General features: G+C 33.7%; 3 protein-coding genes across 3 annotated transcripts in view; all 3 read right to left on the reverse strand.

Moving 5' to 3' along the window:
- The window catches only part of LOC109054637 (myosin-IIIb-like), a 39,677-nt gene extending 30,695 nt beyond the window's left edge, over window positions 1–8,982 (reverse strand). The window contains exons 1-4 of the mRNA XM_042732045.1: window positions 8,725–8,982; window positions 8,454–8,519; window positions 8,250–8,380; window positions 4,603–4,705 (exon numbers count right to left, since the gene is read on the reverse strand). Coding sequence (XP_042587979.1) covers window positions 4,603–4,705; window positions 8,250–8,380; window positions 8,454–8,519; window positions 8,725–8,826 — 402 coding nt within the window. The 5' untranslated portion in view covers window positions 8,827–8,982. The remainder of the gene's footprint in view (window positions 1–4,602; window positions 4,706–8,249; window positions 8,381–8,453; window positions 8,520–8,724) is intronic.
- Window positions 8,983–12,204: 3,222 nt separating this feature from the next.
- LOC109065168 (BPTI/Kunitz domain-containing protein-like) lies at window positions 12,205–16,673 on the reverse strand. The gene is made up of 6 exons (XM_042733294.1): window positions 16,514–16,673; window positions 14,607–14,801; window positions 14,358–14,522; window positions 12,929–12,994; window positions 12,686–12,764; window positions 12,205–12,568 (listed from the first exon to the last, which is right to left on the reverse strand). The coding sequence occupies exons 1-6, from the start codon at window positions 16,584–16,586 to the stop codon at window positions 12,511–12,513; spliced, it is 636 nt and encodes a 211-aa protein (XP_042589228.1). The 5' UTR covers window positions 16,587–16,673; the 3' UTR covers window positions 12,205–12,510.
- A 3,792-nt stretch (window positions 16,674–20,465) lies between these two features.
- On the reverse strand, window positions 20,466–22,969 carry LOC109065167 (nucleoredoxin-like protein 2). The gene is made up of 2 exons (XM_019082181.2): window positions 22,399–22,969; window positions 20,466–20,947 (listed from the first exon to the last, which is right to left on the reverse strand). Exons 1-2 carry the CDS (start codon window positions 22,686–22,688, stop codon window positions 20,860–20,862), a joined length of 378 nt encoding a protein of 125 aa, XP_018937726.1. The 5' UTR covers window positions 22,689–22,969; the 3' UTR covers window positions 20,466–20,859.
- Window positions 22,970–24,611: the final 1,642 nt, after the last annotated feature.

Raw genomic sequence — 24,611 nt, forward strand, 5'->3', positions numbered from 1 at the left:
ATGTCTGTTCTAGAGACATGTTACAACTTTTTGATAAAGCTCTAATTGGTTTTCTTTTGAAAATATGTTTCAAATTCATACTGAATGCATGTATGACTGTAAAGCATGTCTCTGTGTGTCAAAATCGTGATTAAAATCGAAATCGCAAAATTGATCAACGAAATCGCAATAGTTTTTTTTTTTTTGTCCATATCGCACAGCCCTAAAACATTTGCGAACAAGCACTGTTTCCATCTAACGCATCAAAGAGAACAAAATCGTCACTTCCTGTTAAACTAGTAGTTTTTTTTTTTTTGTCATCAGTAAAAAAACTAGGAGAAACTTGTCGGGCTAATTTTCATATATGATACATTACTTGCGCCTCAGAGCGAGCAGACAAAACACAATAAATGATGTCATTGCTTTCGGAGGCGGATGCATGCTGCTGTTTGGGAACGCAGTCGTGTAAGACATTATACAGAAACACTTAGATGACAGACTTTGCTCAGGTATTTCAGAACGACCATAACAACATTTCAGATGCTGTGGAACGAGATCATGCAGTCTGCTTCTAGTCAATTTATCCCGCCTCATAGCGCAAAGTCAAATATTTTTTTTTATATGCGCTTAGAGGAATTTATTCGCAAAAAAAAAAAAAATGCATTTCCATCTCCTATTATTAACATTAATCCTTTTTCGCACAAGTCAAAAACCACCTCAAGCGAGCGTAAAACTTTTTTTGCGAATTAAGGGATTTTTATTCGAAATTTGGCGTTTCCATCACTCGGTTCTCATTCGATACTTCAACATGTGCATTAAAACATGATGGAAATATATTCCTGCACTTGAAAAAAACAGAGATAACAAAAGTGAATTTGGAAGCATCTGGATATTGCAGCACCTTGAAGTGGGTCGTCGAGGATAGACAAAAGCAGCGGCGGGCTGTAGTGATTGAGAATTTTCGGCTATAAGCTAGACAGCTACGTGCCTATAATGAATATGATTACGCATCGCTCCCGTTATGGTAAGCCAATTTTTTTGACGCAGTTAACACAAAACTTTTCAGTTTTCTTCGAACAAAAAGATCCCACAACGTCATGGTCACTTTTGAGCTCGCCACAACTGACACGAAGAAAACTCATGCGAAGGTAGTAAAAATGTACGCCCTGCCCCAACACACTTTTAAAAATAATGTATTATTTTTCAAATGTTTTATTTTAACTTATTTAAAATGTTTTAAATGTAACAATGGGAATTTGTTAGTAACATAAAATGATGGTAATTTTAATGATAATCATTTTTGTTTTTTTCTGTCGTGTAATCGACTATTGTTTTCAGTGTCCACTAGTAGGAACTGTACTGTTTAGTCGACTAGTCCCGCACATCCCTAATATCAACAATGCTTAATTTCTAAATACTATAATTTATTTTATATTTATATATAAAAATACAGTATCAATTATATTTCTATTTAATCATTTAAAGATTGTGTGTGCGTGTATAACACACACACAAAATTTAGAATTAGAAATAAATACAAAAATCAAAACATCTAATAAACAGATGTATACTTTTTATAAGTTTGTAACATGAAATGTTTATTAGAAATTCAATTACTTGTTTAAAATGTGTATTTACTGAATGTTGTCAAAATAAAACACTTATCGGCTAAACAGAAAAAATTCTGTCAAATATCACCTGATAATATGGCAATATATTGATTAACCACTAAAACATTTCCCCAATGTTGTGCAAATTTGTTTGAACGTCACAATGATGTCAGTGTTTGAAGCACCAACAATATGCAAAAACCTTTAATAGTTCCCAAAATAGTTATAATGTTCAAATAACGCAAATGGGAAAGCCTAAAGATGAAACGTTTTAACTTATAAAACAGATAGTTCCGGTCCTTGATTCTGATTGGCTGAGCCGCGTTCGAAGCTGTTGTAAATTACTCTACAAACATACACCTTTGTTTACGTTTGTGTGTTGCTTGGCAACCACTTTGTTGGAACCACAACTGTTTCTGAGGAAGAATACGTTTTTTATTAATATCATTACACTTTATTTGCTCCGTTTTACTTTGTGAAACCTTACTACGTATATAGAATAACAGTTTTATAAAAGCATTAAGCCCCGTGAAGCCATGGTTTACAGTGAATATTCTGGACCTTGACACTGTTATTTATTTGGCAGTCTATGGGACAGTCACAAGCCTCCCGGTTTTCATCCAAAATATCTTAAATTGTGTTCCGAAGACGAACGAAGCTTTAACGGGTTTGGAACGACTAAGTGATTAATGACACAATTTTCATTTTGGGGTGAAGTATCCCTTTAACCTTCCCACAATCAAAACAGAAAATGTTATGACAACACTAATTTGTTTATGAGAGTTGTAGATCTTTGTAAACATATGTAAAGTAGATCTACTGTTAAATTGCATATGTATGTAAACAGAGTGAAGAGATACTTTATTTCTCATGCTCTCTGCTAAAAAAAAAAAAAAAAAAAAAAATCACAGCAATCACAGTAGCTACAAAGAACAACCCATCAGATATCAATAAATATTGCCTTTCAAAATAACCAATCATCAGGGGGCTTTCAGAAGTGAGCTCACTCAAAAACACATTGTCATTTACAACTTAAGCAACTCTCTCATTTCATCAGAAGTGGTGATGTGCCAAAAACTGCATATTACAATAACGTCAGTTTCAATGATCTGAAGCAACACAGGAAACTTGTTTAGTTTACACTTTGTGTTTTTATTTTTACCTTTTTTTGACTATGTTGTGCAATCGACATTAACATTTTCCAACCTGCTGCTGAAATGTGAAAGATGTGACGTGTGCAGTGGAACCTGGGAGTTTTGTAATGTTTACACTGGTGCAGTAGCAGACATGATGATGACTTTCCACGTGAACATGACAGCATGGAAAAGTGTTTTATAGTATTGGTTATCGCCTATGATTACAGATCTGAGCCGGTCAGATGGCGGAAGATAAGTACGATGCCAACTGCTATCAAATCACAACACTACACCCAACCAGGAAGTACCAAGCAGAAATAACCTCTACCATGCACATCTGTTCCTCAAACCAACCAGAGACCTCAAATTACAGACAGATGCTCAAAAATATTGCTGTCGCACCCACATATTTTCAGACGCCACATGAAATCGCTTGAGTATTTTTATACCAAGTTTAAGAGGGATGCATTAAAGAGCCTTTTGCTTTAAATAAAACAACTAACACTAGCTTCTCTATTCTTTCTGTATTATAATTTCTTATCTATTATACAATTAACAAAAGCAAAAAGGCTTCTTACACTAGCTTGCTCTAATTTTCTATTCTGTTTTATTTTTATTTTTTATATAATTTAAAAAGAAATCCCTTGCTATGTGTGCTGCGTTAAGCTAACTGAGACTTGTTATAGCACTTGCATTTGTTGATTTTGATTGCTTCCATTGTCCTCATTTGTAAGTCGCTTTGGATAAAAGTGTCTGCTAAATGACTAAATGTAAATGTAGAAAACAGCCTGATTTGCTATTTATTTATTTATTTATTTATTTATTTATTATTATTATTATTATAAGTGGGCATTCTCATTCTAAAACGCATTTGATTGGATAAAAACGCCTCAATTGCAAGATGAGTAATTAATTTTGTTTTGTGCATTTTACTAGAAGAAAAAGGTTTTGCATGTGCATATTTGCTAAATCTTTTAGGTTTACACTAGCATGAAGATGGTTTTTTTTTAGGTTTTATGAAGGAATGGTAAGACTTTATGAATACCCTTTTGACAATGTAAAATAAAAGTGATGTACTTCCACAGTATTCTCTAGTTTTTTGGTTATGTTGTTTATAAACCTTAAAAAAAATGTTTAAAAAAAAAAAAAACTAGTTTTCTTTTTATTATGTATATGTTAAAGTGAGTTTGTGTTTATGATTAGAATAAGTATATGTTCAGAAAAATCAGCATAATTCAAAAGAAAAACAAGTTTTCATTCCCTATTGACATACTGACATTTGTTTTTCTTGTTTTAAGCATAAACTCACCTCATTTTGAGCAATTTCTCAGAAAACAAGACTTCATATCTTCATTTTGCATTTTAAGCAAATGTATCTTGATTTAAGGATGTTTAGATATTTGTATTGGAAAGGAAAACAAAAATTCTAAGGAAGACATTCACTTTTTTGTAGTGCATGTCACATTTGATGCAATACTATGAATTTAAGACTTTCTGCTCTGATTTAAGACCCTTTTAAGGCTGTAATTTGTGGAAGAGCAAGTTAAGACTTTTTAAGACCTGCAGAATCCCCGAGACGACCTCAACACTAATAGACACGGACTAAAAGCCACAAAAGTCCAAGTTTGACTACATGGGCTCTTTAAGCCATTCCTAAAAACACATTATAACAAACAAATTAAACACACCCCATATACCTCCATTTGAATATCTCAGAAACCACACATGTGCCTTTAACACACACACACACACACACACACGAGAGGGTGGAGCGCAGTTTCAACTTCCTGTGTGTAAATCAAACACCCGACCACCTGAATGCATCTCATTGCAGTCCTAATCTGTGCAAACCTGGTGGCTGTATTCAAATGCAGTACCTGCAGGATCTGCTGCTCGAGCTGTGAGTTGGCCTTGCACAGCTCCATGATGTGTCTCAGAAGCAGTTTGGTGCTCTCGGTTTTACCCGCGCCGCTCTCACCACTGCGGGACAAATGGATACAACATATCAGACTGTTAGTGTTGTGGTTTTAATAAATAATGGTTTGTTTGGTGGGGGAAGGAGAAGGGGGAGTAAATAAAGAAGAGAGAGCCAAAACACGTCCAGATCATATTTACACCAGAATCAAAAGAAGACTATATCTGAACTTTATTTTCATGTCAATTAAGAACAGTACAGACACAGATATTTTATCTTTTGATGAACAATTAAATGAGTATATTACTAATATAAATTAGTATATTAGTATTTATAAATAAATAAATACTATGTGCGTATATACATATATATACATTTTTATTCACTTTATTTGTTATATTTTCTATTTTCTAAGCTTTATTTTTTTTGTACATTTTTATTCGTTTTATTTTTGTTTGTTTTTTATTTTAACTTAAAGTTATAGTTTTTTTACATTTTCATTTTAACTTTTAGTAATTTTGTATTACATGTTTTAATTTTTAAATATATTTTATATTTTTTTTTTTTTTTTTTTATATTTTATTTCTTTTTTATTAAGTTATGTTTTTATTTTAGTGAATCAAGATAATATTTTTATTTTATTTGAGTTTTTTTTTTATTTTATTTTTTTTTTGTTTGTTTTATTTTGAGTCAAGAAACTATTTTTAATTTAATTAGTTTTTTGTGTATTTTATTTCACGTTTAGGTCATTATATTGCGAGATTAAACTCATTAAATTCGAGAGAAAAAAAGTCGAAATACAATTTGAGAATAAAACTCATTAAATTTCGAGAATAAAAGTCGTTTGTTTCGAGAAAAAACTCGTTAAATTTCGAGAAAAAAAGTCGAAATAATCGTTGAGAATAAACTCATTTAATTTCGAGAGAATAAAGTCGTTGTGTTACGAGAAAAAAAGTCGAAATGAAATGTAGAGAATAACGCATTCGATCATTGTTCATTGCATAGCCTATATATCCAGTAACAAAGAAATAGGCTACTATCAAACTTAGCTAATTATGACACAATAATAATTAGCACACGAACTTTAAAGTGAATTTGCAAGCGGCTAGGGCTAGGTCTTTTTAGAAGAAAAAAAGCAGTCCAATTTGCGCGATGTAGGCTACTCGCTTTTGTCCAACATGAAATGACAACCAGAGGGACAAATGCAAGGTTATCGTTGGCTTCACCCAAATGCACTCTGGCACTTGGACAGCTATGATAAATTAAAACCGTACGGCATTGCCATTAAAGGCGTGTAATGTAATGCGTTATTCTCAAGTTTGTATTTCGACTTTTTTTCTCGAACTTTAACGAGTCGAAACACAACGACTTTATTCTCGATATTTCACAAATTTTATTCTCAAGATTGTATTTCGACTTTTTTTCTCGAAATTTAACGAGTTTAATCTAGCAATATAATGACTTTAATCTCGAGATGGTTTTATTTTTTTATTATTGCTTGGCCCTAATCCTCTTCCGTACCTAATTGTCTTGAAAACAATGAAAATAATATCACAATTCAATGTAAAAAAAAAAAAAAAAAAAAAACAACAACAACAAAACGTAATGGTACAAAAAAAAGGGCTTCATTTTTAATATCCATTCCTATGCAAAATATTAATAATATAATATCATTTATTCTTATTTTACAATACAAAATTGTTTACAATATGATGATATTGACAGCTTTTAAGAGCTCCAAAGTCTGGAACTAATCAATATTTTTCACAAAAAGGTGCATGACTTTTGATCTGATTTCAAAGTCGATTTATATTGTCTTGGGAGCTACAATAACATCAAACATCATACAGTCACTAATATTTCCAAATATAGCAGCTGATGACACAGGCATATGTTAATGGTTGTGTTGTCATTGTACACATTAAAAGCATTCTGTCCCAGTTGTCTGGGTGATTATCAGCCTCCCTGCACTGGTACTGAACTCATTCATGGACGGCTGTATGGTTTCTAAGGGTGATCATTGAGCTCTGTTGAAGGTTTACATGATCAGAGAGAGTCTGTTGCCCAGTGACTGTAGAAGCAAAACCAACTTTTTGTCTTTTGATGGTCTTCAGCACTGCTCTGTCCCTATCAGTGCACAGAATACGTCCGAGAAATTTACAGTGAGGCTCCATTTCTGAAAAATACATTAAGGCCGACCTTTCTGATGTTAAAGCAGCAGTGCAGAGTCCCAGAGGAAGGCTGCACGGAGGAAAAACCTTAAATATGATACCGCAAAGAGTACAGCTATCAACTATACTATTAAGTTATGGAGGAATGCAGGAACTGAAATCCATCTGAAACTTTCGAGGTTAGTCTGAAACCGGACGAAACTGAAACTAGACAAGGATAGTTTGTCAGTACAAACTCTGAATGCTTGCCTTGACAGTTTGAAAGTTTTGAAAATGTTATTTTTTCTTTTCATAGTTTGAAAGTTTTAACAGATATTTTTTCTTTGGAAAAAAAAAAGTCTTAAAATTCACACTATGATTTTCCTAAGGGTTTATAAAAAATTATAAATGTCTAATTGAACTATGGCCTAATCCCTGGTTTAGGCTAAACCCTGTCTATGAAAACATGCTTGCCTTGATCTCAGTTAGGGATTAGTTTATAACTATGATAGCTTGCTTTTCAAGAGATTTCAAAAAAAAAAAAAAAAAAACTCTCTCAATTCAGACTTTTTTGTCGTTGAGGAAAAAAACAACCCCTGGCTGAATTGTGAGATCACGATATGATATATATTATGAACTGATATTGGGATATAAGTTTTGAATTTAATTTATAAATAAGGATTATTTTTATTGTTCAGTTTGAGAATTTAAATAATTATAATCTGATTAATTATGATTCTGAGAAGAGTAGGTAGTAATCATGAGACACAAAACAACTGTGAGAAAGAAATTCCATGGCAGAAAAAACAAAATATTCAAACAAAAAAAAAAAAAAAAATTTCCATGGCAGAAAAAAAAAAATTATTATTCCATGGCAGAAAAAAAAATTACAATATATTCCAAAAAAAACAAAAAAATTCATTCAGTTTTTTTGACACATATATTCCCTTTATTCATGACACATTTTACATTATTATAATAATATTTTAACTCGCAATTCTGATGAATTTTTTTTTGGTGAAAACTGAAGTATATAACAAGTAATTGCACAAAATAAACTCAAAATTCAGGGTAGAAAAGTCAAAACTGTGAAATATGAATTCACCAAACCAAAAAAAAAAAAAGTGTGATTAAAAAAAAAAAAAAAAATTATTTTATTTTTTCCATTCTTGTGGCAGAAACAGTCTTCCACAAATAACAGTGTGTGGATAAGGTTCTGCTTGTGTTTCAAAACGAAACAGACGTGAGGACTTTTATCTGATACATGTCAAAAATATGAGGGAATGCTGGTCTAGTCTCTGCACGTCTCACCGAAAAAACAAACATGACTGAGCAAGAAATTTCATACTGTACTGACACGTGTCACCATATGACCATCAAGACTTTCTAAATAAACCTCAGACATGCTCTCCTGGAGAAACCACCGGCTCTGGTGAATTTATACGATCGTAACACAGACCTGATGACGATGCACTGGTTCTTGGGTCCCGTGGCCAGACGTCCCAGCATGGACTGATACGCCCGGTCCGCCACAGCGAATATATGAGGGGGCAAAGACTTCTTCTCATGGCACTTATAACGCTCAGAGACCTGCACAGGACAGACCAGTTTACATGTCTTCTGGTCACAGATCTCCTTAGTAGCCAAAGAAACACATTCTTACCTCTTTTTCATAGATTGAAAGATATTTAAATGGGTTAATAGCCACCAAGATGTCTCCAATATAGGTCTGTAAATATATAAAAATAAATTATAAGTCATATCTCAGTGATATAAAGCAGTATTTACATACAGTCAGGGAATAATAACTGTCCCAGAGAACAAGAGCTCGTTGTTTTATCATCTCCAGAAAGCACAGCTGGTTTAATTCAGGACTCTCGCTGATGTGGGGTGTTTTTAGCTCATTTTACTCGGTTTTAGTGCGCGTTACTCACATAGATGAGGTTCTGTGTGAAGCGTCCAGTTAACACCTCCAGCAAACTTTTCTCGTCCAGCTCGGAGAGATTCGCCAGATCCTCGGGCAGCTTTAGATCCATCGTTCGACTCTAATGTTGTTCGTGAACTTAAAATCTCACCGTCTCGCATCACAAAACAAAAGCTAGTGTTTATATGCACGCTCCGTCGCGTCCACGCAGCGGCTGACTCGGCTCGCGCTCTCTCTCTCTCTCCACGCTTCTTGAGTGTCTCTCTCTCTCCGCCCTCAGCTAATAGACGCTACAGTTAACCCTTTCATCACAATGTCACATTTAAAGGGATAGTTCCCCCAAAATTATAATTCTGTCACCGTTTAATCACTTATATGTGACCCTGGATCACAAAACCAGTCATACGGGTAAATCTGTTGCCTTTTTAAGATTTATAAGATTTATAAATAAGCTTTCATTGATGTATGGTTTGTTAGGAGGACAATATTTGGATGAGATACAACTATTTGAAAATCTGGAATCTGAGGGTGCAAAAAAATCTAAATATTGAGAAGATCGCCTTCAAAGTTCTCAGCAATGCATATTACTAATCATGGTAGAAAATTTATGGGACATGATCTTTGCTTTAAAACCTAGTGATTTTTGGTATAAAAGAAAAATCTTTAATTTTGACCCATACAATGTATTTTTGGCTATTGCTACAAATATACCCGTGCTACTTAAGACTGCTTTTGTGCTCCAGGGTCGCATACAGTATACAGGTCCTTCTCAACAAATTAGCATATTGTGATAAAAGTTCATTAAAGTGCTTGAACCCCGGTAATTGCTGCTTGCTTTTATATATTTTAGATTCATTGCACACCAACTGAAATATTTCAGGTCTTTTATTGTTTTAATACTGATGATTTTGGCATACAGCTCATGAAAACCCAAAATATCTAAAAAAAATTAGCATATTTCATCCGACCAATAAAAGAAAAGTGTTTTTAATACAAAAAAAGTCAACCTTCAAATAATTATGTTCAGTTATGCACTCAATACTTGGTCGGGAATCCTTTTGCAGAAATGGCTGCTTCAATGCGGCGTGGCATGGAGGCAATCAGCCTGTGGCACTGCTGAGGTGTTATGGAGGCCCAGGATGCTTCGATAGCGGCCTTAAGCTCATCCCGGTCTTGCGTCTCTCAACTTTCTCTTCACAATATCCCACAGATTCTCTATGGGGTTCAGGTCAGGAGAGTTGGCAGGCCAATTGAGCACAGTAATAACATGGTCAGTAAACCATTTACCAGTGGTTTTGGCACTGTGAGCAGGTGCCAGGTCGCGCTGAAAAAACGAAATCTTCATCTCCATAAAGCTTTTCAGCAGATGGAAGCATGAAGTGCTCCAAAATCTCCTGATAGCTAGCTGCATTGACCCTGCCCTTGATAAAACACACAGTGGACCAAACACCAGCAGCTGACATGGCACCCCAGAACCATCACTGACTGTGGGTACTTGACACTGGACTTCAGGCATTTTTGGCATTTCCTTCTCCCCAGTCTTCCTCCAGACTCTGGCACCTTGATTTCCGAGATGACATGCAAAATTTGCTTTCATCCGAAAAAAAGTACTTTGGACCACTGAGCAACAGTCCAGTGCTGCTTCTCTGTAGCCCAGGTCAGGCGCTTCTGCCGCTGTTTCTGGTTCAAAAGCACACGCCCTGTGCACGGTGGCTCTGGATGTTTCTACTCCAGACTCAGTCCACTGCTTCCGCAGGTCCCCCAAGGTCTGGAATCGGTCCTTCTCCACAATCTTCCTCAGGGTCCGGTCACCTCTTCTCGTTGTGCAGCGTTTTTTGCCACACTTTTTCCTTCCCACAGACTTCCCACTGAGGTGCCTTGATACAGCACTCTGGGAACAGCCTATTCGTTCAGAAATTTCTTTCTGTGTCTGACCCTCTCGCTTGAGGGTGTCAATGATGGCCTTCTGGACAGCAGTCAGGTCGGCAGTCTTACCCATGATTGCGGTTTTGAGTAATGAACCAGGCCGGGAGTTTTTAAAAGCCTCAGGAATCTTTTGCAGGTGTTTAGAGTTAATTAGTTGATTCAGATGATTAGGTTAATAGCTCGTTTAGAGAACCTTTTCATGATATGCTAATTTTTTGAGATCAGTATTAAATCAGTATTCAGTATTAAAACAATAAAAGACCTGAAATATTTCAGTTGGTGTGCAATGAATCTAAAATATAGAAAGTTTAATTTTTATCATTACATTATGGAAAATAATGAACTTTTATCACAATATGCTAATTTTTTGAGAAGGACCTGTATTGTTACAAACTTGTATGACTTTATTTTAACAGAAATGGAGATACGTTAAGATAGTAAGTTTTTAGTATTTTTTAGTGTTTTAAATTGCTTTTATTACGTGTCTTTATGAGATTTATGGGGATAAAATTTAAAGGCATCTTAATCTTGTAGTTCTAATATCTAAAATTCTAAACATATTTTCAGTAATTGAAATAAATCTGGCATTATAGAAAATATCAATATGAGATGACTTAAACTTAACTTAAACGTTAATTAGCAATGTATTATAAAAATATATATACAAAACTATAATATATATATATATATATATATATAAATATTTAAAAAAAAATAATAAGAATGAAAAAAGTACACATAAATAACAAAATTACTAAACCACAACAAAAACCTGAAAACTAATATAAATAAAAATTAAAAGCTATAATAGTATATTACTAATACTGTATATGGCATAATATATACAACAACAACAACAAAACACTGCAGTAGTTTTGAAGTGAGTCTGTAACCTTTATGCATTCAGATTAATGGTGGATCAATGCCTTTTTTTTTTTTTCAGTGGGAGAATTTTTAATCTTTGGCATTTTATCCACACGCCACACATCACTAGTACATGGCGGATATTATGGACCAGTTACACTAGTAGTTATGCAATACCGGTTAATGATTTTCATAAGCTGTGATGTATTTTATGAAAACAGGTCATCATGGGTAAATTAGACACTTCCTCTATGATCTAATCAATGAATGTTTGAAGTCACAGGCCTTCACATGTGACCATTAGAAATAAACAGGCTTAAATTTTATTTTAATCAATGCAATTTCTTTAATTGCCTATCACCTGCATACATATAATATATATAAAAATTATTCTATTTTTAACAATAATTCTGACTAATTATTAGAATATTATAAGACAGTAAATTATAAAATATCTAAATAAATAAATATAACTAAATAGCTATTTGCACTTCTGAACTAAAATAAGATTCCGCTCCTTTATTTGAATGTAATCTACTATTAATATTATATATTTAATATATTATATATACAATTTTATAATATACAGTATTATATATGAAATATATATTTTAAAAACAGTAACTTTTTTTGGTCTTTATTATTTTTGGTCTTGATTTATTGTATTAATACAATCTCTTGTTAAAAAAAACAAGCAATATAAAACAGAAAAGTTATGATTTATTTGTTACATCATCTTAATAAGTACAGTACATTTGATCAGGTACATCTGTGAAACTCAAACATCAGATATCTGCCATCAAATATATATTTAAAAAACAGGATTGCTTTTAGTATTTAACTGCTTTACATTGATGAACCTTTCTATTCAAACAAAACATGATCACAGTCACTGATAATATGCATCATTTAAACCCAATTGTTTTCTTACTGTTCACACGGGACTTGTATAAATGGTACAAAAGCACTAATGACATATGTACAGACAAATGTTGCGAACAAAGATCTATTTCATTTCGATATCAGATGTCGGCACTGGCTTTCGTTTTGCTTTCTTGCTTTTCCTATGAATGAAAAAAAAAAGTAATTTTACATACTTTCTCAAAAAGATCAAGTTTAAACAGGGGAAAATGACTGTAAATGGGCATTTTGCTGTCAAAATTTCATCACTTGATACTTACTTTTGGAGCACAAACACCACAATTGCAGAAATGACAGCACCAACAAACACAATCCCACCCAAAACACCCACAATCAGCCCTGAGAGAGGAAAAAGGCATTATGAAAACATGTTATGGACTCCTGAATAAAGGCTTTTTAATGCACTGATGCAATGAATGCATCAGCATCAGCAGAGCTTTTAGGACAAACCACAACAGTAGCAACACTTCAAATATGAAAATATAAATAGTTAGTGAGTTTACCGGCATTAACAGTCTTCTCATCAGGGTCTGGCAGGTCTGCAGCTCCCAAAAGCCGTCCTGACCGTGCTGTAAAAATACATTCACACAGTCAGAACAGACTGTCCTCTAGTGGACAACACATGAACACACACCGAACATGCTGCTGAACATTTTAGGAAATGATGAAAAACTTAAAAGAAATCATCTTATATTTTTACCATTTAAAATAGATGTTTTCTATGTGACTATATTGTAAAATATAATTTATTCTTGTGTTCAAAGCTGAATTTTCAGCATCAGTCTTCAGTCACACGATTCTTCAGAAATCATTCTAATGTGCTGATTTGCTGCTCAAGAAACATTTCTGATTATTATCAATGTTTTCAGGATTCTTTAAAGAATAGAAAGCATTTACAGCATTTATTTGAAATAGATATCTTTTGTAACATTGTAAATGTCTTTACTGTCACTTTTAATCAATTGAATGTGTCCTTGTGTCACAATGTATCATTTCTTCAACTTTGTATTTGCATTGTATTTTTCAACTGTAGTGTATCCTAAACATTGTTGCCAGTTTAGCAACTTTGTAGCTAGATTTAGCAACTTCTCCACTCCTTTTTTTCAAAAGTTTAATGACAAATATAGCAACTTCTTGGACAAACCTTATCTAAGTTCTCATCTGATCTATATTCATCAGCGAATTTGCCATTATGACGTCATCTAGTGACATTTAGCCACCAGTTTTGCTACTTTCAATTAAGAGCAGTTGTCAACACTGATCCTAAAGCTCCTTATAGATAGATAAGTCATGATTTCACAAAAAAGCCCCAATTTACCATCTAATGTTTTTTTATAACAGTAATGTTTAGCACATCCTCTTTTTCTTTGTGGTTCTTTGTGTTTATTTAACATTTAAAACGAGGCTTTATCCGTTTCATTCGTGTGGGAAGTTACAGAACAACAACTTACAACCACCAAATGTCTGCGATCTTCAAAGAAAAACCCCGCTTTACATATCCAAAGTTTAAACTGTTGCAAAGACATGCACCAACAACTAATAAACTTCCAGTGAAACTGACGGCTTGATTATTAACCCATGTGCACTGTCAGAAAAAAAGGGCGTTACTCTTTCAAAATATACACTTTTGGTACTATTCTGTACATTTTATGTACTCATATGTAAGTAATAATATGTGATTTTTAATTTGATTTAAAGGTGGTTCATTTTTTTTTTTTTTGGTGTTTTTTTTTTCTTAATGTTTTATCTAAAGAACATTTCTGTTTCACAAAGGCTTCTTTGTGGAGAAAGAAGGTTCTTTAGATTATAAAAAGGTAAAAAAAAAAAAAAAGATGGTTCTTTGTGGAACCAAAAATGGTTCTTCTATGGCATCGCTGTGAAGAGCCTTTTAATTAAGCACCTTTATTTTGACCAAATGAGACTTGAACTGACCTAGACACACTTTGTGGCAATCCTCTCGAGAATCAAACCGGTTGCCGTTTCCTCGGCAGCCTCCATATAAGAACGTGCGGCAGATTTTCGCTTCATTGTCGTAATAATACTTGTGAAGAATAGCGAAACACGCGCCTTCGTCCTTCGGCAGAGAACAGACCTTATCTGAGGAACACGGAGGAAACGCATGAAGCATCAGTCACTCATCTCATGTCAAATCAACGAATGCAGCATGCACTAGTTATTTACCCTCCTCCGGGTAGATTTCGTCTGCTTTGGGTGAACACGCGTTCACACACTCTCGATCGCTGTCGAAGCGGTTGCTGTTGCCGCGTGCGCCTTTATAGAAGAACGGAGCACAGTACTGTAACTGTGCATCATAGAAATATTTCAACAGCTTTGCTTTTCCTTCTCCTTCATCTCTGGGCTCTGTGCACCGTGGGTCTGAAAAAGACAAGTGAATCGTTATTATCTCATTAACTTCATTAAATGTTTTTAATTTCTAAAGGCTCCTGCTTAAACGCGCAATTAGTTTCATAAAAATAATATAAAATATTTTTTAAAATGTTGCATTTTGACAGTAAAGCTGCTTGATTTTATTATTTTTTAAATACATTTGTATTATTTTAATAATAATTAACAATAAAGTTTATTTTATTTGTATTTAATAATAATTGTATTTAAATATCGAAATATTCTGTTTTTGACAATTAAGCTGCTTTAATAATTATTTCAAAATTTATTCTGTATTTGATGATAGTTGATTTTTAAAAGATTTTTTTTAATGACAACTATTTTAATATTTGTTCTGTTTTTGACAAGTTTATTTAATTTAAAAAAAGATTATTTTAATAATAATTTAAATATTTGTTCTGTATTTGACAGTTTTTTTTAACTAATAGTTATTTTAATAATAATTTAAATATTTAAATGCTTGTTCTGTGTTTGACAAGTTTATTTAATTTAAAAAAAGATTATTTTAATAATAATTTAAATATTTAAATACTTGTTCTGTGTTTGACAAGTTTATTTAATTTAAAAAAAAGATTATTTTAATAATAATTTAAATATTTGTTCTGTATTTGACTGTTTTTTTTAACTAAGAGTTATTTTAATAATAATTTAAATATTTAAATACTTGTTCTGTGTTTGACAAGTTTATTTAATTTAAAAAAATAATATTTTAATAATAATTCAAATATTTGTTCTGTATTTGACTGTTTTTTTTTCAACTAAGAGTTATTTTAATAATAATTTAAATATTTAAATACTTGTTCTGTGTTTGACAAGTTTATTTAATTTAAAAAAAGATTATTTTAATAATAATTTAAATATTTGTTCTGTATTTGACAGCGTTTTTTTTAACTAAGAGTTATTTTAATAATAATTTAAATATTTAAATGCTTGTTCTGTGTTTGACAAGTTTATTTAATTTAAAAAAAGATTATTTTAATAATAATTCAAATATTTGTTCTGTATTTGACAGTGTTTTTTAACTAAGAGTTATTTTAATAATAATTTAAATATTTAAATGTTTGTTCTGTGTTTGACAATAAAGTATATTATTTTAATAATAATTTTAATATTTGTTCTGTTCGACAATAAGGTTGATTTTATTTTGTAAAAAATATTATTATTGTAATAATAATTTAAACATTTAAAAATTTGTTGTGTGCTTGACATTACATTTTATTTTATTTTAAAAAACATTTCATTTAATAATTACAATATTGAAATAAATGAAAACAAAAAATTAAAAAGTAATATGAAAACAGCTCAATCAGAGACATTTGCAGCACATTAGACATAAGATTTAAAAATAAATGTGTGTATATTGTGAATTAATTTAATGAACTTGGTTTCACTTCCCTGATGGTCATATATATCCTCAAACACAGATTATGATCAAATGTGTGGTGTTTATAGGTAATCGTAGAACGGTCATTAAGGCTATTAAAATAAAATAATTAGCAAATAGATCAAATTCATTACTTTACAATAAATTGTAGTTCTCTAGCTATTTATCCTGCCATATATAAGAATGAATGTGTGTCCAAATTTTTGAATTTCAGTGCATAAATTGTTAAAAAGGCAGCAGGGATGTCTATTAGAATTATTATCAATATTGTCCAGCATCCAGAAATGACAGAACTCACCCGGTGATGAAGCAGAAAGGCCTCCGAGCCCCAGAAGCGCCAGCAGCAGAACACACAGAGTCGATCTCCTCATGGTGGTATGTTTCAGATTGGACTGGGTTTGTTCCAGTGAAGCTCCAGCAGCTGCTTGTTCTACACGACTAGCTCAGCTCGAGTCCGGCTCGTGTCCTTTAGACCCTCTTATCAGCTCAGTTTTTATGATCAGGGTGTGTTCCTCTCACATTGAGGACAGTTTCTGCCATAAAATCTGTCCATGACTCTCTTATGGTCTCGTTGCACAGTTTCAAACTGAAATAAACTAACTATTCTCCCAGAAACCTGTTCATGATTGCACATAAAACTGAGAAATGATTCATTTGGGCCCGAGGGATGAGGCATAGGTGAAGTTTGTAATACAATAAACATATTTAATTTGAAAACATTTGACATTTAATTGAAATGAATTGCAAGCAATGTCTCATTTGCCCTTTGTTTCTCCTGAAGACCCTACTCAGAAACACACAAAAAGAAATAAAGTCCTACGTTCACAGGACAAACAACAAAACATTAAGTCTGATAAATATTAAATTACCATTTTAATAATATTTTAAACATTGCATTAATTTTTTTTATTATTCCTATTAAATAATAAATTATTTTAATAATTAAATATTAATGTTCACAGTACCATAAAAAATTATTTTGATATTAATATTTTAATACATTTTTAAATATTGTAATTAAAATTTGTATTAATTCTGATGAACAATAATTTACTTTAACAATAATTGTAATCATGTTCACAGGACAAACGACAAAACATTCATTCTGCTAAATAATACATTATACATAATGTAAATAATACATTATTTATCGCTATGTTAAACCAATGCTTCGCAAAATGATTCACTGTTTCAAAGCGCTCCAATCGGATCGCATATCGCGAATCATCTGATTCAGATCGGGACTTCGGAGCGCAGATAGCGAAACGAATCATTTGAGCGTGGATCACGAATCGGGACTTCAGAGCGCAGATCGCGAATCATCTGATTCAGATCGGGACTTCGAAGCGCAGATCGCGAATCGAATCATTTGAGCGTGGATCGCGAATCGGAACTTCAGAGCGCAGATCGCGAATCGAAACATTTGAGCGTGGATCGCAAATCATCTGATTCAGATCGGGCCCAGATCGCGAATCGAATCATTTGAGCGTGGATCGCGAATCGTATGATTCAGATCGGGACTTCGGAGCGCAGATCGCGAGTCGAATCATTTGAGCGTGGATCGCGAATCATTTGATTCAGATCGGGCCCAGATCGCGAATCGAATCATTTGAGCGTGGATCGCGAATCGTATGATTCAGATCGGGACTTCGGAGCGCAGATCGCGAATCGAATCATTTGATTCAGATCGGGACTTCGGAGCGCAGATCGGGAATCGAATCATTTGAGCGTGGATCGCGATTCATTTGATTCAGATCGGGACTTAGGAGCGCAGATCGCGAATCGAATCATTTGATTCAGATCGGGACTTCGGAGCGCAGATCGGGAATCGAATCATTTGAGCGTGGATCGCGAATCATTTGATTCAGATCGGGCCCAGATCGCGAATCGAATCATTTGAGCGTGGATCGCGATTCATTTGATTCAGATCGGGACTTAGGAGCGCAGATCGCGAATCGAATCATTTGATTCAGATCGGTAGTTAGTTGGGAGGATCGGGAATCGAATCACTTGAGCGTGGATCGCGAATCGGGACTTCAGAGCGCAGATCGCGAATCGAATCATTTGAGCGTGGATCGCGAATCATTTGATTCAGATCGGGACTTCGGAGCGCAGATCGGGAATCGAATCACTTGAGCGTGGATCGCGAATCGGGACTTCAGAGCGCAGATCGCGAATCGAATAATTTGATTCAGATCGCGATTCATTTGATTCAGATCGGGACTTCGAAACGCGGATCGCGAATCGAATCATTTGATTCAGATCGGGACTTCGGAGCGCAGATCGCGAATCGAATCATTTGAGCGTGGATCGCGAATCGGGACTTCAGAGCGCAGATCGCGAATCGAATCATTTGATTCAGATCGCGATTCATTTGATTCAGATCGGGACTTCGGAGCGCAGATCGCGAATCGAATCATTTGAGCGTGGATCGCGAATCATCTGATTCAGATCGGGACTTCAGAGCGGATATCGCGAATCGAATCATTTGAGCGTGGATCGCGAATCATCTGATTCAGATCGGAACTTCGGAGCGCAGATCGCGAATCGAATCATTTGAGCGTGGATCGCGAATCGGGACTTCAGAGCGCAGATCGCGAATCGAATCATTTGAGCGTGGATCGCGAATCATTTGATTCAGATCGGGACTTCGGAACTTTATATTGGAACTTCGGAGCGCGGATCGCGATTCACTTTCTTTCTTTCATATTAAACAACACAAAACATCAAACCATTAAGGCAGAACAGTTATAAAAACAAAACAAAAAGAAAATAAAGATTCACATACGAATCCCATAAGAACATTAACCATATTTTTTTGTTTGTTTTTGGTGTGTTATGTAAAACAACATTTTTTTTCTACAAATACCAGAGTAAATCTATGGTTAGTGCCGCAAAAACATGGTTAATTTGTGGTCATGTTTTTTTTTTTTTTTTTTTTTTTTTGTATTGCCAGGTTAACAAAAAATGTAATTATTTCAATAGAATCTTATTTATAGAAGTGAATATTTAGAGTTCTATAGTGTAAAAAAAAGTTAAATATAATTAAACTACTTAAAAAAAGGTAATAAAATAATTTTTTCATGTGGTGTCTCATAAATATCATAATATGTTCTAAAACACAGGTAGCCTATAATTCATTATTATTCACTAATAGTTTTCTTACCTGAAACAGCCAATATTTTCATCTTAATGTCGTATCTTAATTTAAACGCTTTGCTTAGTCAGGTATAGTTGAGATATGAGCAATCAGAACCCCACAGTTCATTTCCCTCATTAGTCGGATCAGTGTTGACACACTGATGGAATGGCTTCAGCGCGTGTTTTGCAACTGAAAGCAAAACAGATCCGGACGGGGAACTGAGTGCTGTGGAAAAACACTCTCGAAGGACCATCCAAGAGTTTTAATGAGACACAGAGGAATAGCAAGCATTCTGATGTACCGTAACAACAGAACCAGTAAACATCTGCTATTCTTCACCGAATATGAGAGAATATGCTCAGATACATATATCAACGAGTACATATTTATATAAATAACTAGATTCTTATAAAAGCAGCTGTACAGAAAATAAGTAGCAAAAGCATTCTGAAAACATGAAAATTAGCTGATAATATCATCACACTCAGAACATCCAAGATGTAGATGAGTTTGTTTCTTCATCAGATTTGGAGAAATGTAGCATTGCATCAGTGTCTCAGCAATGGATGCTCTGCAGTGAATGGGTGCCGTCAGAATGAGAGTCCAAACAGCTGATAAAAACATCACAATAATCCACAAGTAATCCACAGCACTCCAGTCCATCAGTTAATGTCTTGAGAAGACAAAATAAACAAATCCATCAAGACATTTTAACCTAAAATATGAGTCCTCGATCTGTAATAATGCTTCTTCCAGTGAAAAGATGTCTTAATCAGGAGAGAAATCTGCACAGATCAAGCAGCGTTTACAAGCCAAATCAGCTCTAAACAAATACGTGGCTGGATTTTGATGTGAGAGACAACAGGTACATATGGACTTTTTCACTGAAGTGTTATTATTGATTATGGACTTGTATTTTAGCCAGAAGCAACAGCTTGAAGTTAAATATGTCATTTCTTACAAACACACAGCTTTTCACTTCACAAGACATTAATTGATGGACTGGAGTGGTGTGGATTACTTGTGGATTATTGTGATGTTTTTATCAGCTGTTTGGACTCTCATTCTGACGGCACCCATTCACTGCAGCGCATCCATTGCTGAGACACTGATGCAATGATACATTTCTCCAAATCTGTTCTCATGATGAAACAAACTCATCTACATTGGTTAGGCTTGGATTGACCTGAGGTTGTGTAAATGTTTTTTGGTGAACTATTCCTTTAAAGACACCACCAGTCAAAAGTTTGGACACATCTGCTCACTACCACATTATTTAAAAATAATATTAAAACTGCATTTATTAACTTTTGACTAGTCGTGTGGGTTGTTGACCTGAAAAGACACGTTTACAGCTCTCGCACACAATTGCATAAGAAAGTTCTGGCTCTTTTCAGTGTTGCTTTCAGCAGCCCTTGTGAGTTCACTGGAAGCTCCACGTGATTCTCAGCCACCTCCAGCCAGCTCCGGAAACACACCAGACCCTGGTCCCGGATCTGCTTTCAGCCTTTGTCTGTGATCACCTGACCATTCTCCTTCACGATGACCAGCTTCGGTACGGCTGTGATGCTGTATCTCTTCTTCAGTTCGCTGGAAAAACAGCAGAAAACACGTCAACATCAGATCACACAACTGACAACACAGAGTTATGCTTCCTAGCTAGTTTACATTTAATGCAATATAACATCATATCATGTTTTTTTTCTGAAACAGCTTTAAATTTGATTTATTTCAAATCGACATAATTTTGACCAAACAGGAGCTGTTGCCATTTTAAAAGATAATGCAATAAAACAAAATTTTTTTTAATGCGATAAATAGTTGGTTTGGTATGTTAAATTTTTAATGAGATGGATAGTAAAAATAGTAAAATACAGTAAATATTGTTTGATTTAAGATGTGTAATGCAATAAAAAAAAAAGTACAATACAGTACAAAACCATCTAAAAAATTCTAGTTAAAAATAATAAAAACCTTGTTTTTCATGCAGTTTTTCAAAATTATTAACAATATAATAATTTTTATTTATATTGACTGATATTACAATATATAGCAATTTTTATATAATAAACATTATATTAGCATACATACACTCAAGATCATGATTTAAGGTTTCCATGCTGTTTTTCCAAAAAAAAAACAGAATAACAACATGTTTATTTATATTGGTAACCATAAATATATAGTAATAAATTGCAATTTATATATTTAAAGTGTATACATATTTTACATTTAAAATGTATAATGCAATACAAAGTTAAATACGGTACAATAAAATCTAAATACAAAAAAGCAAGTCAAAGGAACCATCATTTTGACCAAACAGAAATTGTTGCCAATGTAAAATATATAATGCAAATGCAAAAAAGTGAAAAGCTATTTAAATAGTAAATAATATATATATTATGATAATATATATCAGTAATAGATATAGATAATAATATATATCAGTCGTTAAGTTATAACGACTGATATTATATAAGTATAATATAAGTAATAATAGCTATTTTTATATATTTTATATCTACAGAGAGTTGGTAGATTGATCAACAAGTCACCTTTCCAGTGTTTCAATTTAATATGAAATCATAAAAGCTGCATGTAAAATAATTCAAGAAGATTTAGACAACATGTCGACAGAGTTCAACAGCTTTTGCCCAGTGAATTTTAACTTGCTTGGATTAAATTTTATAAATAATTACAAAATAATTTTACAGAGTGCATAACATATTTTAGATTTGAGCATAATTAGAGCTATTTATTTTATATGCAATAGTAATTCATTATTAAATGACTTTTCCAGGCTTGAAAATCACATTTTTAAAATTCCCTGCTATTCCCATATTATCATAACCTGAATAATGCAATAAAATGGCACAGACTTGCAGTGAAAATACACAGACTGTCTATTTATAACATAATCCTCCAACTGTGTGTGTGTGTTAAACCTCTTATCAGGGACAGACTGAAAGCTGTAATGAAAGGTTACTGTGGCAGATGCACAATAACTCTTGAATGCATCTAAAAGCAATGCAACTCACTGTTTGTAGGGATCGGTCCAGGGCAGCGCCAGCCAGTCCCCGTGCATATCACGATAATACTCCACCATGTCTTCTGTGGATTTATCCGAGGATATGAAGACGATCTCAAACTGGGCAGGAGGCTCGCTCTCCTCCACCAGCTCCGTGTAGAAATCACACAGCAGCGGGGTGAAGTCTCGACACGGAGGACACCAGCCGCCCGAGAAATACAGACCCACCACTTTATTCCGGAGCGCTTCTTCTGGATCCACCAGATCTCCGTCTTTATTCACTGAAAACACCTCGACCATCGCTCGGGAGTTTCTGTCCACCTGGAGAAAGCGCCTAACTTACTGTTCAAGTCTCAAAAACTATTGAAAAAAAGTTTTACCAATTATAAAAAGTTCTAATTAGCCTTAAATACATTATTTAAAGTAAAAATAAATTAAGTAGCCTACAGAAACCAAACGATGCCCGGATTCAACCATTATTAAAGATCTCAGGTCACGTTAATTATTAATATTAGCCATTACCTTAATACAATGTTTGAGAATCGAAACGTTTTTAACTTTTTGAATAGAGCTTGTATTTTCCAATAAATTATTTTAAGGATAATATAACTGAGACATTTTGAATTTTTGAGTTGCAAAACCCAATTTAAATATTACTTTTTAAATGTTTTTCTTATTTTTTATAATGAATACATAATAATAATAAACGTTTAATTTATTTTATCTTAAATACTGTTTCTGACTTTTTGGCTTGGCATAAAGAGACATTCAGATAAAGATTCAGACACACACATTCACATTAACTTTTTTTTAATCTTATAAGGATAGACTTACATTATAATTATAAAAATTACTTAATGAATTAAGTAACAGGTTTTAAAATGTGTTTATACTTAAATGAAAATAAAATGAACTATCTACATGTTAAAAAAAGATAAAACAAAAAACAGATTCGGTCCAATAGAAGCCATTTACCTATACGTGAAAGAACATGAAATTTGATCTATACATGTATCTGCGACAATCATCAAATTGCACTGCATTTTTGTCATCTTTTCTCTTTTTTTTATACAAAGTAATTAAAGAGCAACAGCATCTTAAAGGGACCATACGTTCAATTCTCTCCACGTAGTTTAAAGTGTGCGTTTGCTCTAATTCTATATCTACACGCTTGAATTAGATATGCGATATTCAATACATGCACACATTAGCCCGCTCAACATATGTGATTTCGTCCCGATTTTGTCACGTAAGGCCGGTTTCTTCATTAAATAGCTATGGCACTCTTCATAGAAATGTAGTAAGTTTGTTCTGTAGCAGAACTGTGTCAAAAGTATATGATCCCTCAAATGCTGTTTTAACACTGGTTTCTTGCCTCAGATTGGCACGCCACACAACACCAGTGCGTTTGTTCTTACAGAGCATAGCAGAAAATAAAGTACTTAGTTAACGTTTGTTTTTTACTTAGAAATGGATTCAAAAACCAGAACAGAAACGTCACAATCGGCAACCCAATAAACGGAAACTTTCATTTAGGGAACGGATAGCCGAAATAAAAAGACAGGTACACATGCATCACACTAACGTACGATAACAACTCTACTCGTATCATGCAAAAAGAACGGTCTAGTTTTCGTCGGTTTTTTATCTTTTTGAAACTTCCCACGTCGACCTGACATCAAAACACAGTACAATACTACAGTAGGTACATGTAAAAAAGGCCAATCCCATGAGTATGTCTTTCCGAGGGGATCCGTTTGCATATTGACACGTCCGATGTCCACGACTCTAGCGACGGTGAGCTCATGCGAGGGACGCCTCGCAAAAGTCACCTAGCTCTTGTTTGGAAAGGGAAAGTAGATCAACGGTCCCGGGACGACGCTTGACCTCTGCGTTCGGGCCGCTGCTTTATTTGGTAGGCCGAGCGGGTCGCCCGCATTAAGGTTTCAAGGGCAAAACATGGAGAATCACGAATATCTTTATGCACTGCTTATAAAAAATAAATAAAAAAAAAAAACATCTGGAAATGTCCAGCTCACATTTCACCCCAAAATCATAAGAAAAAGTTTAAGATTTAGATTTTTTAGATATGCATATTTAATTTCATATGTATATCTTAAACGTCTAACAGTTGTGTATACATATGAAAATGTTAAAAAATTTATGCATAATATTTTGTGGTAATAGACATAGAAACAATTTAAAATATTTTTTCATTTTGAT

Source organism: Cyprinus carpio, chromosome B10 (assembly GCF_018340385.1).
Source record: "Cyprinus carpio isolate SPL01 chromosome B10, ASM1834038v1, whole genome shotgun sequence".
Classification (NCBI taxonomy): domain Eukaryota; kingdom Metazoa; phylum Chordata; class Actinopteri; order Cypriniformes; family Cyprinidae; genus Cyprinus; species Cyprinus carpio.